The 14078-nt window shown below is 34.0% G+C and overlaps 2 protein-coding genes across 3 annotated transcripts; both read right to left on the reverse strand.

Moving 5' to 3' along the window:
• Window positions 1-1434: 1434 nt before the first annotated feature.
• Window positions 1435-6911, reverse strand: LOC111882606 (uncharacterized). The gene is made up of 9 exons (XM_023878980.2): window positions 6032-6911; window positions 5501-5923; window positions 4860-5007; window positions 4522-4763; window positions 3507-4447; window positions 3091-3434; window positions 2736-3002; window positions 2437-2642; window positions 1435-2334 (listed from the first exon to the last, which is right to left on the reverse strand). Exons 1-9 carry the CDS (start codon window positions 6302-6304, stop codon window positions 1630-1632), a joined length of 3549 nt encoding a protein of 1182 aa, XP_023734748.1. The 5' UTR covers window positions 6305-6911; the 3' UTR covers window positions 1435-1629.
• A 1221-nt stretch (window positions 6912-8132) lies between these two features.
• On the reverse strand, window positions 8133-13681 carry LOC111882597 (uncharacterized). 2 transcript variants are annotated; one of them, XM_023878969.3, is made up of 9 exons: window positions 13117-13673; window positions 12120-12508; window positions 11607-12029; window positions 11395-11542; window positions 11051-11292; window positions 10054-10973; window positions 9632-9975; window positions 9072-9544; window positions 8133-8949 (listed from the first exon to the last, which is right to left on the reverse strand). In XM_023878969.3, exons 2-9 carry the CDS (start codon window positions 12387-12389, stop codon window positions 8245-8247), a joined length of 3525 nt encoding a protein of 1174 aa, XP_023734737.1. In that variant the 5' UTR covers window positions 12390-12508; window positions 13117-13673; the 3' UTR covers window positions 8133-8244. The 2 variants fall into 2 exon arrangements, with proteins under 2 accessions (XP_023734737.1, XP_023734738.1); XM_023878970.3 differs by lacking the exon at window positions 8133-8949 and having other exon boundaries at window positions 9115-9304; window positions 9396-9544; window positions 13117-13681.
• Window positions 13682-14078: the final 397 nt, after the last annotated feature.

A 14078-nucleotide genomic window follows, 5' to 3' on the forward strand; every position in this document is an offset into this window, starting at 1 on the left:
GCCAGCACCCAGATATGTTAGGCATTATGTGATTATATGGTATGTGGTATGATGGGGGAACTCACTAAGCTTTGGGCTTACGGTTTTCAGTTTTGGTTTCATATACTTCTTCCTCGAAGGGAAAGGAGTCGGCACAGTAGCAACACATCACACACGATTTTCCGCACCAGATATCTATGGGATTTATACTCTGATATGATTCTATTATGACATGTTCTGACTATGGATACATTGGTTTGAGATATATATATATATATATATATATATATATATATATATATATATATATATATATATATATATATATATATATATATATATATATTACTATGTGATTTTCAAACAAATGGTTTTATATTTGTTTAATTTAAAATGAAATTTTTGGTCCGTATTTTTGGGATGTTACATAAAGATTTGGGACAAATTCATTTCTTTTTAGGGTTAGAGTTCAATTCTACCTCAAAGGGCATGGTGGTTCTACAACAGAAATTTATCAAGGATCTTGTGTCTCTTTATCATGTTGATGATTGTGCGACTGTTTCTTCTCCACTTCCTTATGATCTTAAAGCATTGTTCAAGTATCAAAATTTACTACCAAAGGCCACTTTATATAGACAATTAATGGGAAAATTAAATTTCCTTCTTCACACTAGACTTGATTTGGCTTATATGGTGCAATTCCTAAGCCAATTTAATCAACAACCCTGTCAAGAGCATCTTGATGCTGCTATGCGTGTGTTTTGTTACCTTAAAGGAACTATAAATCATGGGTTATTTTTAGTTGAGGTGTTTTGTGACAGTGACTGTGTTGCTTGTCCCATAACCAAACGATCTGTAAGTGGTTATTTTATACTATTTGGAGGAGCCCCAATCTCTTGGAAATCGAAAAAGCTGGTTACTTGTCTCCCTTTCTTCAACAGAAGCTTAATATCGCTCTATGAATAGGGGGTGTGTGTTGAGTTGGCATGGTTGACTCGTCTGTTACACGATTTTGGTATTGATGATGTCAGTCTGATTCCTCTCAAATGTGAGAACCAAACTGCTATCGACATTGCTCGTAATCTAGTATTTCGCAGACGCACAAATCACATCAATATTGATTGTCCCTTTGTGCGGGAAAAACTTCAAGCTAGTTTAATATTAGTTTCTCATGTTTCTACAACCAATCAGTTTGCAGATGCTTTAACTAAAGAGTTGCATGGATCAACTCATCAAGAAGCCATTATCAATTTGGGATTGCAGTCGGACCCTCTAGCTTGAGGGGGTGTTACGGTTATTACCATTAAAATAGATTCAGAGGCATTTTAGTCATTTAGTAGAAGAAGTTTGTTACTATTAGTTAGAACGGTTAGATAGAGTTACAAGTGGAGATTTTTTGTAAGTATATTAGATAGTTTGCTTTCTTTGTAATGTAATTTTCTTTACACAATTGAATCAATGAAAGATTGAAAGATTTGGTAAATCATTTACTTTGTTTTATCTATTTCTTCATTTAAATTCTTACAGTGTATCGTGTAATGGCGTGAAGTAAATATATAGTTTGGTTGCATTTACACGCATATGGCCTAGAAAGACGAAAATACATATATCTAAACATAGGTCATTTATTTTTACCATAATCACTTGTGTTCAATGGAAAATTACCAAACACAAAACCAACAGAAACAAGAGGAACCAAATAATCATGGAAGAAGGGACCCAACTCTTAAACACCAATTCACCATCCTCAAATTGACCATATCCACTAAAATACTCTTTTTCATTGCCATCATATTCAAGATTTTCCTCCTTTTCAGCTAACCCCATATGAGAGAGTATATGAGGAAAAACTTTCTTACAAGATTCTTCTCCAATCAACAGATCAGAATGCCCAAATCCATCCACAACCACCCTCTCATGTCGAAAATTAGGTTGGTGCAACTTCATATACTTGTTACCAAGCAAAGAAGTCTGAGGAGTGGAAAGAAGTGTTCTTCCACCCGATATGTAAAGTGTTGGAAGACTTATTCTCTCAGCGTGAATCAGATATGAGTTGTTTCCTTTGCCATCAACTATAAACCCTGTGTTACATATCTTTCTGAGGTGTGTAAAACCAGCCATAGGGAGACTTGGAAGATTTTTCTTATTTATCCAACTGTGAAGACTTGATGTTACATTGTTGTGCCAAAAAGCATTCCCAAATATGCCAGAAAATACTTCACATTCGTCACAATTGCATCTTTCATAACGTGGGATGAAACGAGCTACAAACTTTACCAGTTTCTGATTTAAATTTGTTTTTGTTGTATTGAGTATAGGGAGGATGGTGTTTCTTCCTAATATCATCATTGTTATCTGCATGTTTATGGGTCAAAAGTTTTCTTGTATTACGAATTACTACATTTACAAAGTTAATTAAACATGTGACAGAAGATGTTGATTGTTTTGAATATTTACCGGGAGTAGAGGAAGCCACATCTTGAACCTTGAAAAAGTTGTGAGCTTGAAGAACATGGATGAGTTAGTGCAAGAGAGTGAAGCGATTCTTGTTGCAGAAACATGGCCTCCCATTATAGCCATGTGAATGGCTAAGCCTCCAACACAATGTGCTACCACATGAATCTTTGTTGACTTGTCATTCAATTTCAAGATTTTATCAATCGCTGACAAGAATAACAAAATATTAATACTAGTAATAACAATAATAATATAGTTTTTTATATCAGAATGAAATGAGCTATTCTGTGTTTCTCTACCTGCTGGAATATCGAATCTGCCAATATCTTCAATAGTGAAAGAATTTGAAGAATTAAGAGGGTGTAACCTTGGTTGAAGAAGCCATGTTTCGTGTCCTTTGTCTAGTAAAGTTCTAACCAAATCATTTTCCTCTGTTGGAAGCCAAAAACTGTCTGTGGAATACCCATTAATAAGTAGTACTGGGTACGGATTTTTCAATCTTCCAAATCTCAAAGAACCATCTGTTTTGATCTTCCATTGTCTACAACTAATTACAAAACCATCCTCTGCAAAAATCAATAAAAACACGTTCATATTTTTAAGATTTTCAAGTTTTTGAGAGTTTAATTAATCTTTTGGAAAAGGAATACGTACCTGTTCTTATCTCATGGAGGATACTGCTAGGATATGGCCCATTTACGGGTTCTACATGGGGGGAACCAATGAAATTTCCTCGAGGTTTCTGTATAACATATGTTCTAAAGATAGATTGTAATAAAAGCAACACAAACTTCATTTTGTTGTTTCCTTGCATACTAAGCAAACTCCTCATGAGTGCAAACGTGGATATATGAAGCACTCCTTTTAAGTCTACCATTTCTTCATTCGGATCATTCTTCTTGACTTTCTTGAAGGTCACTTGCAGTGTTGTTGACTCTTTCCATCCGTTTAGTCCTAGGAGAAAAGGGTTCATTACCTTCTTCCCTTCAAGAATGTATCTGTATATCAACATGTAGTTTTGTTTAGCTTTAAGAAAGATATTTAATGGAAAAAATGAATAAAGATTGTACCTTGAACCAGAAGAAGCTACAAGAAGGAGACGATAATGCATGAACTGTGTGTAAGGAGTTCTAATGTCCACTTCACATAAATCTACTTCTCCATCGATTACATATAATCTGTCCCTCTCTAAAGCATTGAAGTCAAGATATCCACTGACTATTCCTCTTAGAAGAGGATGAGATTTTCCAAAATCCATACTTCCTTGATCAAAATCTTTTCTTGTTTTCGCATTCATTTTCAATTCTAGATGAGCAACACAAGGCATACCGTCAATATGCCCTCTCATAACTTCTGTAAACCGAACATCACATCTTGATTTCCCCTCTAGCTTCCAAGAACATATTGAACCACGTTTATTATCATCACTTTCATCCATGGAATCTTTTCCATCATCACCCACGTGAGTTTTGATAATATCTTGGATAAGGTGTCTGCTTACATGCTCAGAGGCAGCGGCAATAGTAAGACAAGGATTTATCCCGATAGAGCAAGGGATTAAAGAGGCATCACAAACATAAAGACCCGAGTGAACTGAGGAAGGAGACTTGGTGTCAAAAACCTGACCATTTGAGTTACAAACTCCATTAAAATGATCGGAAGAAGCATTACAGCCACCTAGAAGATGAACCGAGGTACTTCTATACCTAGACATGAACAATATTCCTCCTAGTTTCTTGGTTAGTTTTTGTAATGACATGATTTTGCGTGGAAGCAAGGGATCGTTTGGTGGAGTGAAGTTTATTTTATCTCTGCTTTTATTGAATGTGATTTTTCCATCACTCTCATCATACCCCATTACATTCAACGTCATTGCTTGAGTGCTCTTTAGACCAAAAGAATGCTTCAGTTTGTCTATAACTCCATGTAGAAACCAGAAGCCTGTTGGCCATCCATACGTTAAAATCCCTTTAAATATCAAGTATGGATAAGCTGTTGGTAACACCCCACTCTGATCCAAAACCGATGTAATTGTTAATGTTTGCATGCTTTGAAATACATATATAAAAGAAAAGTGACAAAAACCTGAATTGTGAACCCCAAAGAAGAAGTGTATGATGAGGAAATGGCAGGGCCAGGCCTTTCTTGAAAGGATATTTTGGAGAACTGCTCTTTGTGTAATCCATAAGCACCTAGTGGTGTTGTGCATCCAGCAAGATAAGCAGAATTGTTGCCATTACAACTCAACCCTTCACCAAGTCTGCTTGAGAGCTCTAGTCCTCTAAGTTGTGAACGGAAAAACAAATCAGCAGTACCAAACACTCCCGCTAAAAAAATACCCAAAAAGAAAACATTTCAGGATTCTTATAATTAATATGCATAAAAACATTTCATTTGTTCGTAGTTAATTTCCTGTTTGTTACCTGATAGAATAACAAAATCAGATTGTAGATAGTCAGTCTCGTTAAGATATACAAGCCACCTACGAGCTCGTTTCCCAAGTATATTTGTGTCCTTCGGGTTTTTCACCACATATCTAACTTCACAATCTGTTTTGATAATACATCCTGCCTGCAACCCAACACTAAATTAATTCCCATTAATTTTGACATTATTTTTTACACCATTTTGTTCTAACCCAACACCGTTATTTGCATGATTTTTGCATAAATGAATAATACAATACCCAAGTATATAGCATCAAATTTTGTGTCATTTTCTTTACACAAAAACAATAATGTCAAACTTTCATGTTTTAGTTTTGATCCTTCAAGTTTTAGGTTTCTATTTCTGTTTTATTTAGTTGTATAGATATAGCTATATTTTAAATGTAACAATTATTACTTATAATCATTATTTTTTGTTATATAATTAATAACTTCATATTAATTACTCATATATAGTTTTTTTAGTCTATTTATTTAAAGTTTTGTATGCTTCTTAATGATTATAATTAAAAGCACGATACCATATAAATAATACTAATTCAAAGTCGTACATGAATAATTTATTTGGTTATAATTATTTATTATTTAATACTAATAGTATAAAAAGTCTAACATACCTCAACCGCAGAGAACAAATAATTCTTGTCAGTAGAGTTTTTTGCATTATAAGGACAACCAGCAACACAGTTTCCACAAGCTATGCAGCTCCCTGTTTCTTTAGGTCTTTTGAAATGGTCTCCCTGTTCTTCTACATCAAAATTTATACTCACCTTTAAAGAAGTACTAGTTTCTTTGAACTCATCACCAACCATTAACTTCTCCATAGTTTTAGCATTAGGAAATTTCACAGGAACGCTTTGTATATTAAGCATGGAGGAAGCAGAGGCTTCACATGACTTCCAATTCGACTCCCATTCTTTTGGCCATTTTGGGTTTCTTCTTGCTCGAACAGGTGTTGGCAGCATCACACCAGCATTCACTAGCGAACCACCACCAAGCCCACAAACTGTTACTGCTACAGAATCATGTTCTTTATGTATCTGAAACCAAAGAAAAATGTATTTTTATATATTAATCACATAATAAAAGAATCGGATCATTGAGTTGAACACATGGAGAGAAATATATATATATATATATATAAAGACCTGGAACAATGCATCTTTTGAGCCTAAACCGAACCCCAAGCTTTCGTCTTCAAATCTAACAGAAGATAACAATCTCAAACTATCTGTAGGAAAATCTTGAGCTTCCCATTTTCGACCTTTTTCAAGCAAACACACCTTTATTCCCGCCATGGACATCCTACAAGCAGCAGCAGAACCTCCATATCCTGACCCCACCACAATAGCATCATAACTATCATCATCTTCCTCATCACAACCAAGATAAGATTCCTTTACGCTATTATTATTCTCCATTTATCGAGATAATTAAATGTAGAACGATATTTGTTGTGCAACATATATAATAAGCTTAAGTGGTGCTGGAGCATTTAGACTTCCACTTGTTGACTTTATTGGATCTAGCTACGATTCATTCAAATGTTTAAACTATTGTATCCAAATTTAATGCAACTGGCGGCTTAATTTTACGATGACTTTTTCTTCTTGACAAGCAGCAGCTCTTCTGAAATTTTTAATTTCTCTTTACTACAAACAAGTATCTGCGTCAATTATTCAAGGTTACACGAAATATGTTCGTGTTTTTTTATCCTATTTTCACTGTTTTTTTTTTTTTTTTGATAGTCAATTGTTAATTTTGTGATTTTATATATATATTCTAGTATTAATTAGGATCTTGAACCACAAGAAATCTTTGTTTGTTTAATCTAATTGATTTATTTAATTTAATTGCTTGCATCCATGTGGTTTATGTTTTTGACAGAGATTCCAAAGTCCAAATACGTGGGGCTGAGCATGTTGGGCATAGATGCATCCCCAAAATAAATGTTAATATATTAAATTTAAATAAGTAAACAGATGTAACTATCTTAGCATAAGAACTTGTACCATGCTGCTTGGTTTCTTGTACTCACGAATTAATTAAAGATTCAAAGCGACTTCATTGCCCTTGTTGGTTGCGTTTATACGTGAGCTTTGAATTCAGAATTGGTCATGACCCAATTGGCCATACGCTAATTCAATGGGGTTGAATACAAACTAACTTTTATAACAAGTTTATTTGTGTGAATAATATATATTTTTTTCAGGCTTTTATAAAATGATCATTTTGGATTTCTTTTTATTTAGAAGTTTTATGATCTTTAGGTTCTCTCTCTCTCTCTCTCGCTATAGTGAATAAGATAACTTAGAGATCAAGTAAACATCCCTGAAGAGGAAATTCAGCTCTCCCTTTATGTATTAATACAATTGATTTAAACTACAACAATCACAAATGTTCAACACAAAGTTACCAAACAGAGGTTCCATTCCAAAAGTCCAAATACGTTGGGGATGAACATATATATATATATATATATATATATATATATATATATATATATATATATATATATATATATATATATATATATATATATATATATATATATATATATATATATATATATATATATATATATATATATATATATGTACGTTGGAGTTTGGACAGCTGCATTCATCCCCAAAATAAAAGTTAATATATTAAATATTAATTAACAAGTAAACAAATGTAACTATCTTAGCATAAGAACTTGTACCATGCTGTTTGGTTTCGTCGACTCACGAATTAATTACAGAATCAAAGCGACTTCCTTGCGTTTATAGCGTGAGCTTTCAAATCAGAATTGATGATGGCCTAATTGGCCATAGGCTAATTCAATGGGGTTGAATAATTTTTCAAGGGATATTCATTAATTAAAGTAACTTTTTATAAAAAAGTTTATTTGTAAAAATATTATTTTTTTCAATTGTTAATAAAATTATCATTTTTTCTGAAAATGTTTCATTTTGGATTTATACTTGAAATTTTGGAGTTTTTTTTCTTATTGGGACGATTTTTTCCAATAAAAAAAACTCTATTTATATCTGAAATATACATTACAAAATATCGGATATAACAATTTTTCGATATTTGTCTGATTTTAACCCTTTATATCGTATATACTTCCTATTTCTTGTGTTTCTTTAACTTTTTGTTAGATTTTAATAAAAAACAAAGTATTTTCTCAAAAACATTGGTTTTAGTAAAATTTTCCGCCAAAAGCCAACAACTTTTTCATAAACGTTCGCTTTAATTCAAAACTTATGGTTCAAAGTTCAAACACTAAAATAAGAATTTTGCAGGTAAACACAGAGACTGACTGTCTGGCTTATGTACGAATACAATTGATTTGAACTACAACAATCACAAATGTTCAACACATAATTACCAAACATAAAGCAACCAAAAACAAGAGGAACCAAATAGTGATAGAAGAAGAGACCCAACCCACAAACACCAATTCTCCATCCTCAAACCGATCATCTCCACTAAAACACTTGTAATCCTTTCCATTATCTTCAAGATTTTCCTCCTTTTCAGCCAACCCAATATGAGAGAGTATATGAGGAAAAACTTTCTTACAAGATTCTTCTCCAATCAAAAGATCAGAATGCCCAAATCCATCAACAACCACCCTCTCATGTCTAAGATTAGGATGATGCAACTTCATATACTTGTTTCCAAGCCAAGAAGTCTCACGTGTCACAAGAAGAGTCCTTCCACCCGATATGTAAAGTGTTGGAAGACTCATTCTCTCAGCATGAATTAAATATGAGTTGTTTCCTTTACTATCAACTATGAACCCTGTGTTACATATCTTTCTAAGGTGTGGAAAAGCAGACATGGGAAGACTCGAATTACTTTTCTCATTCATCCAACTGTGAAGAGTTTGTGTTACGTTTTCATGCCAAAATGTGTTCCCAAATATGCCAGAAAATACTTCACATTCCTCACAATTGCATCTCTCATAACGTGGGATGAAACGAGCTATGGACTTTAACAGTTTGTGATTCATACTTTCTTTTGTAGTTTTGAGTATAGGAAGGATGGAGTTTTTTCCTAATATCATCATTGTTATCTGAAAGTGTATAGGTGTATTATTACTTACTATATTTAAAAAAAAAAAAAAAAAAAAAAAAAAAAAACCCTTATTAAAAAAGTGACAAAAGACGATGATTTTTGTGTATATTTAGTATTTACCGGGATTAGAGGAAGCCACATCTTGAAAGTTGAAAAAGGTGTGAGCTTGAAGAACATGGATGAATTAGTGCAAGAGAGTGAAGCGATTCTTGTTGCAGAAACATGGCCTCCCATTATAGCCATGTGAATGGCTAAGCCTCCAACACAATGTGCTATCACATGAATCTTTGTGGACTTGTCATTCAATTTCAAGATTTTATCAATGGCTGCTGGAATATCGAATCTGCTAATATCTTCAAAAGTGAAGGAATTTGAAGAATTAAGAGGGTGTAGCCTTGTTTGAAGAAGCCATGTTTCATGTCCTTTGTCAAGAAGTGTTCTTACCAAATCATTTGACTCGGTAGGAAGACAAAAACTCTCAGTGGAATGCCCATTAAGAAGTAGCACTGGATATGGATTTTTCTCTCTTTCAAACCTCCAAGAATCATCCATTTTGATCTTCCATTGTCTGCAACCAATTACAAATCCATCCTCTACATAAATCAAGAAAACCCTATTAATGATTTTTTACATTCTTTAAGTTTTTAAGAGATTAATCTTTATGGGAAATGTATATATACCTGTTCTTATCTCATGAAGGGTACTGCTAGGATAAGGCCTATCCATGAGTTCTACATGAGGGAAACCCATGAAACTCCCTCTAGGTTTTTGCATGACATATGTTCTAAAGATAGATTGTAATAAAAGCAACACAAACTTCATTTTGTTGTTTCCTTTCATACTAATCAGACTCCTCATGAGTGCAAACGTGGATACATGAAGCACTCCTTTTAAATCTACCATTTCTTCACTTGGATTATTGTTCTTGACTTTCTTGAATGTCACTTGCAGTGTTGTTGACTCTTTCCATCCGTAAAGTCCTAGGAGAAAAGGGTTCATTACCTTTTTTCCTTCAAGAACATATCTGCATCAAAATGTAGTAAACTTTTTAACTCTTGAACTTTATAAAGATGTCAACTGAAAACATGAATAAAGATTGAACCTTGAACCAGAAGAAGCTGCAAGAAGGAGGCGATAATGCATGAACTGTGTGTAAGGAGTTCTTATGTCGACTTCACATAAATCCACTTCTCCATCGATTACATATAATCTATCCTTCTCTACAGAATTGAAATTGAGATATCCACCTACTATTCCTCTCATAAGTGGATGAGATTTTCCAAAAACCAGATTTCCTTTTGTTGTTTTCGCACTCATTTTCAGTTTAAGATAAGCAACACAAGGCATTCCATTAATATGCCCTTTCATAACCTCTGTAAACCGAACACCAAATCTTGATTTCTCTTCTACCTTCCAAGAACGTATTGATCCACAGCTTTTATCATCTCTTTCATCAATGGAATCTTTTCCCACATAAGTATTGATAATATCTTGGATGAGGTGTCTGCTTACATGCTCAGATGCAGTGGCAATAGTAAGAGACGGATTTACCCCTATAGAGCAAGGGATTAAAGAGGCATCACAAACATAAAGACCCGAGTGGACAGAGGAAGGTGAGTGGGAATCGAAAACCTGACCATTTGAGTTACAAACTCCATTAAAATGATCTGAAGAAGCATTGCATCCACCTAGAAGATGAACTGAGGTGCTTCTGTATCTAGACATGAAGAGTATCCCTCTTAGTTTTTTTGTTAGTTTTTGGAAGGAAATGATTTTTCGTGGAAGCAAGGGATCATTTGGTGGGGAGAATCTTATTTTGTCTTTTCTTTTATCGAATGTGATTTTTCCATCACTCTCATCATACCCCATGACATTTAAAGCCATTGCTTGAGTGCTCTTTATACCAAAAGAATGCTTCAGTTTGTCTATAACTCCATGTAGAAACCAGAACCCAGTTGGCCAACCATACGTTGAAACCCCTTTAAATATCAAGTATGGATAAGCTGTTGGCAACACTGCACTCTGATCCAAAACATGAGAACTTTTTATTATGGAAAACTTTTATGTTTCAAGAAAACCAAAAGAAGAATGAGAAAAACCTGAATTGTGAACCCCAAAGAGGAAGTGTAAGACTTAGAAATGGCGGGCCCAGGGCGTTCTTGAAAGGGTATTTTGGAGAATTGCTCTTTGTGTAATCCATAAGCAGCTAGTGGTGTTGTGCATCCAGCAAGACAAGCAACATTGTTGCCATTACAGCTGAACCCTTCACCAAGCCTGCTTGAGAGCTCTAATCCTCTAGTTTGTGAACGGAATAGCAAATCAGTGGTCCCAAACACTCCAGCTAACAAATAGTAAAACACCAATAAGAAAACATTTCAGAGTATAATGATAAGATGCATGAAAATATACCTCAATCTAATATTCTAATACCAGTTTCATATACCTGATAGAATAACAAAATCAGATTGTAGATAATCAGTCTCATTAAGATAAACAAGCCACCTACGTGCTCGTTTCCTATGTGTATTTGTGTCATTAGGGTTTTTCACCACATACTTAACTTCACAATCTGTTTTTATACTACATCCTGCCTGCATCAAAAGAAAATTTAAGCCTGATAATAATCATAATACAAAAGTATAACTTACTACATACCTCAACAGCTGAGAACAAATAATTCTTGTCAGTGGAATTTTTTGCATTGTAAGTACAACCAGAAAGACAGTTTCCACAAGCTATGCAGCTTCCGATTTCTTTAGGTGTTTTAAGATGAGTTCCCTGTTCTTCTACATCAAAATTTATACTCACCTTTAAAGAAGTACTAGTTTCTTTGAACTCATCACCAACCATTAATTTCTCCATAGTTTTAGCATTAGAAAATTTCACAGGAACGTTTTGTATGTTAAGCATGGAGGAAGCAGAGGCTTCACATGACTTCCAATTCGACTCCCATTCTTTTGGCCATTTTGGGTTTCTTTTTGCTCGCACAGGTGTTGGCAGCATTACACCAGCATTCACTAGTGAACCACCACCAAGTCCACAAACAGTTGCTGCTAAAGAATCATGTTCTGTATGTATCTGAAACCATGGAAAAATGTATGTTTTTAGTAATCAGATCAAAAATTGGACCATTGGATTGAATAATCACACATGGAGAGAAACAGAGACCTGAAACAATGCATCTTTTGGGCCTAAGCCAAACTTCAAGCTTTTGTTTTCAAATCTAACAGAGGATAACAATCTCAAACTATCTGTAGGAAAATCTTGAGCTTCCCATTTCCGACCTTTTTCAAGCAAACACACCTTTATTCCCGCCATGGACATCCTATAAGCAGCAACAGAGCCTCCATATCCAGACCCCACAACAATAGCATCATAATCATCTTCATCTTCCTCACCAAAACCTGGATAACACTCCTTTATGCCACCATTCTCCATTTACAGAGATAAAACTCAGAACCATAAATGCTTTGTGCTCCATACATTTCGACATGTATATATAACAAGCTTCTTGCATACTGCAGGCCGTCTTAATGTAGTTAAAGGGTGGCAAGAATCTGAACAGAGATTCAAAACAATTAAATTAAGCGGCCTTGGACATTATTTAACATATGTAATTTGGACAAAAAAGTTGTGCTTTGTTACAATGTTGCCTCCTGCTCTACGTTATTTTTTTACCTAGACGAGTGTTCTGATTCTTTATTTTGTTTTTACTGCTAACAGAACTCACAAATTTGCCTTGTAATAGCGTTTGGTCTTGTGTTCGTATCACAGAATACTATTATATATGTAATTCTTAAAGGATTGTGTTTTTGTTGTTTTCTTGCAATTTGGTCAGTTCTTTTAACGATTTTGTTTTTATCGTTTTCTTGCAATTTCATTCGATTGGTCGATTTTGTCGCCTCTCAAAATGGAGGGCCCTTTCGAGACTATATACTTGTCCTTTTTGGAAGAACAGAATACTCTATCTCTTAGACAGAATTCGAATGCTAGTCAAATTCGTCCTTATCGAACAGTAGGTTATACCGTACAAGTTCTTAGAGCTAGTGGAAGCATAACATGACAAACATTGGAGACTTATTCTTGAAAATCAAAATTACGACTCCGATTTCGGATATGGTTTGAAATAGAGAGTAGAATACACACTAAAACTGAAATGCCTAACCTGAAAGAGCAGTGATTGGAATTAAGATCGGAATTGAAACACATTTCCATGGTTCGCAAATATAATCCAATTTCTTCATCATAGGGCGGCGTAATGATGTTCACCGCCGGTGCTCCAGGAACAGCGTTTACCATCTCCGTCGTCCGATGACGCTCACAAGTCACACTGGTGTCATCAGATTCCGATCGTTGATTCAGTCAACCGTCTCTATTTCTTTTTTTATGTTCTCACAAGAAGAAGATAAAAGATTTTTGGTATATTTTTAAGGGTTTCAAATTTACATACTTTGTCCTGTCGATGAAAAAAATTACATTCTTTTTTATAAATAACCATTATCTAAAGTTGTATTATATATTTTAAATTTAAATATTTGATTATATTACATATTAAAAAATCAAAATCAAAGAATGAAAACAAAAACCCATTCAAATGAACAAAAGCAAACCATGTTACAAAGATCATGACAAAGACTAGATTGAAATTTGAAAACAAAATATCGACATTAAAAAGAAACACAGTAATGATAAAAATATCAAACAAATCAACATCAAAATAGAATCATAAAGTGGAAAGCATAAATACAAGAATACAAAACAAATATCAAACATACAAACCAAAGACTAAAAAGAAAGAAAACATGTATATAAAAAATCAAAATTTAAAGATCAAAACAACAAACATCGTTGATAAAGGTGGTACGTGTCGATAGATGATTATGGTTATGTACGGACAAAGTATAGGGAAGAAACGGGAGTTTTGGACCAAAAGGCAAAGGGATAATGACTTGAAAGGGTAACGAACTTTCGACTTTTGTCACATTTAGTCACTAAATTTTTTTTCGTTATCTATTTGTCATTGAACTATTGAAACTGTTCACATTTTACCCTTATGACCGACTGTTGCCGGTCATAAGGGTAAAATGTGAACAGTTTCAATAGTTCAATGGCAAATAGATAACGAAA

Source organism: Lactuca sativa, chromosome 9 (assembly GCF_002870075.4).
Source record: "Lactuca sativa cultivar Salinas chromosome 9, Lsat_Salinas_v11, whole genome shotgun sequence".
In the NCBI taxonomy this organism is placed as follows: Eukaryota; Viridiplantae; Streptophyta; class Magnoliopsida; order Asterales; family Asteraceae; genus Lactuca; species Lactuca sativa.

What these genes read in the sequence shown, in the direction of transcription:
- LOC111882606 (XM_023878980.2), bottom strand. Translation starts at nt 6,304, where the DNA reads ATGGAGAATAATAATAGCGTAAAGGAATCTTATCTTGGTTGTGATGAG. An exon ending in CAAAAGATGCATTGTTCCAG is followed by an intron (nt 5,924 to 6,031) that starts GTCTTTATATAT and finishes CTTTGGTTTCAG; the next exon opens with ATACATAAAGAACATGATTC. An exon ending in ATTTGTTCTCTGCGGTTGAG is followed by an intron (nt 5,008 to 5,500) that starts GTATGTTAGACT and finishes GTTGGGTTGCAG; the next exon opens with GCAGGATGTATTATCAAAAC.
- LOC111882597 (XM_023878969.3), bottom strand. Translation starts at nt 12,389, where the DNA reads ATGGAGAATGGTGGCATAAAGGAGTGTTATCCAGGTTTTGGTGAGGAA. An exon ending in ATTTGTTCTCAGCTGTTGAG is followed by an intron (nt 11,543 to 11,606) that starts GTATGTAGTAAG and finishes CTTTTGATGCAG; the next exon opens with GCAGGATGTAGTATAAAAAC. An exon ending in TGATTTTGTTATTCTATCAG is followed by an intron (nt 11,293 to 11,394) that starts GTATATGAAACT and finishes ACTATTTGTTAG; the next exon opens with CTGGAGTGTTTGGGACCACT.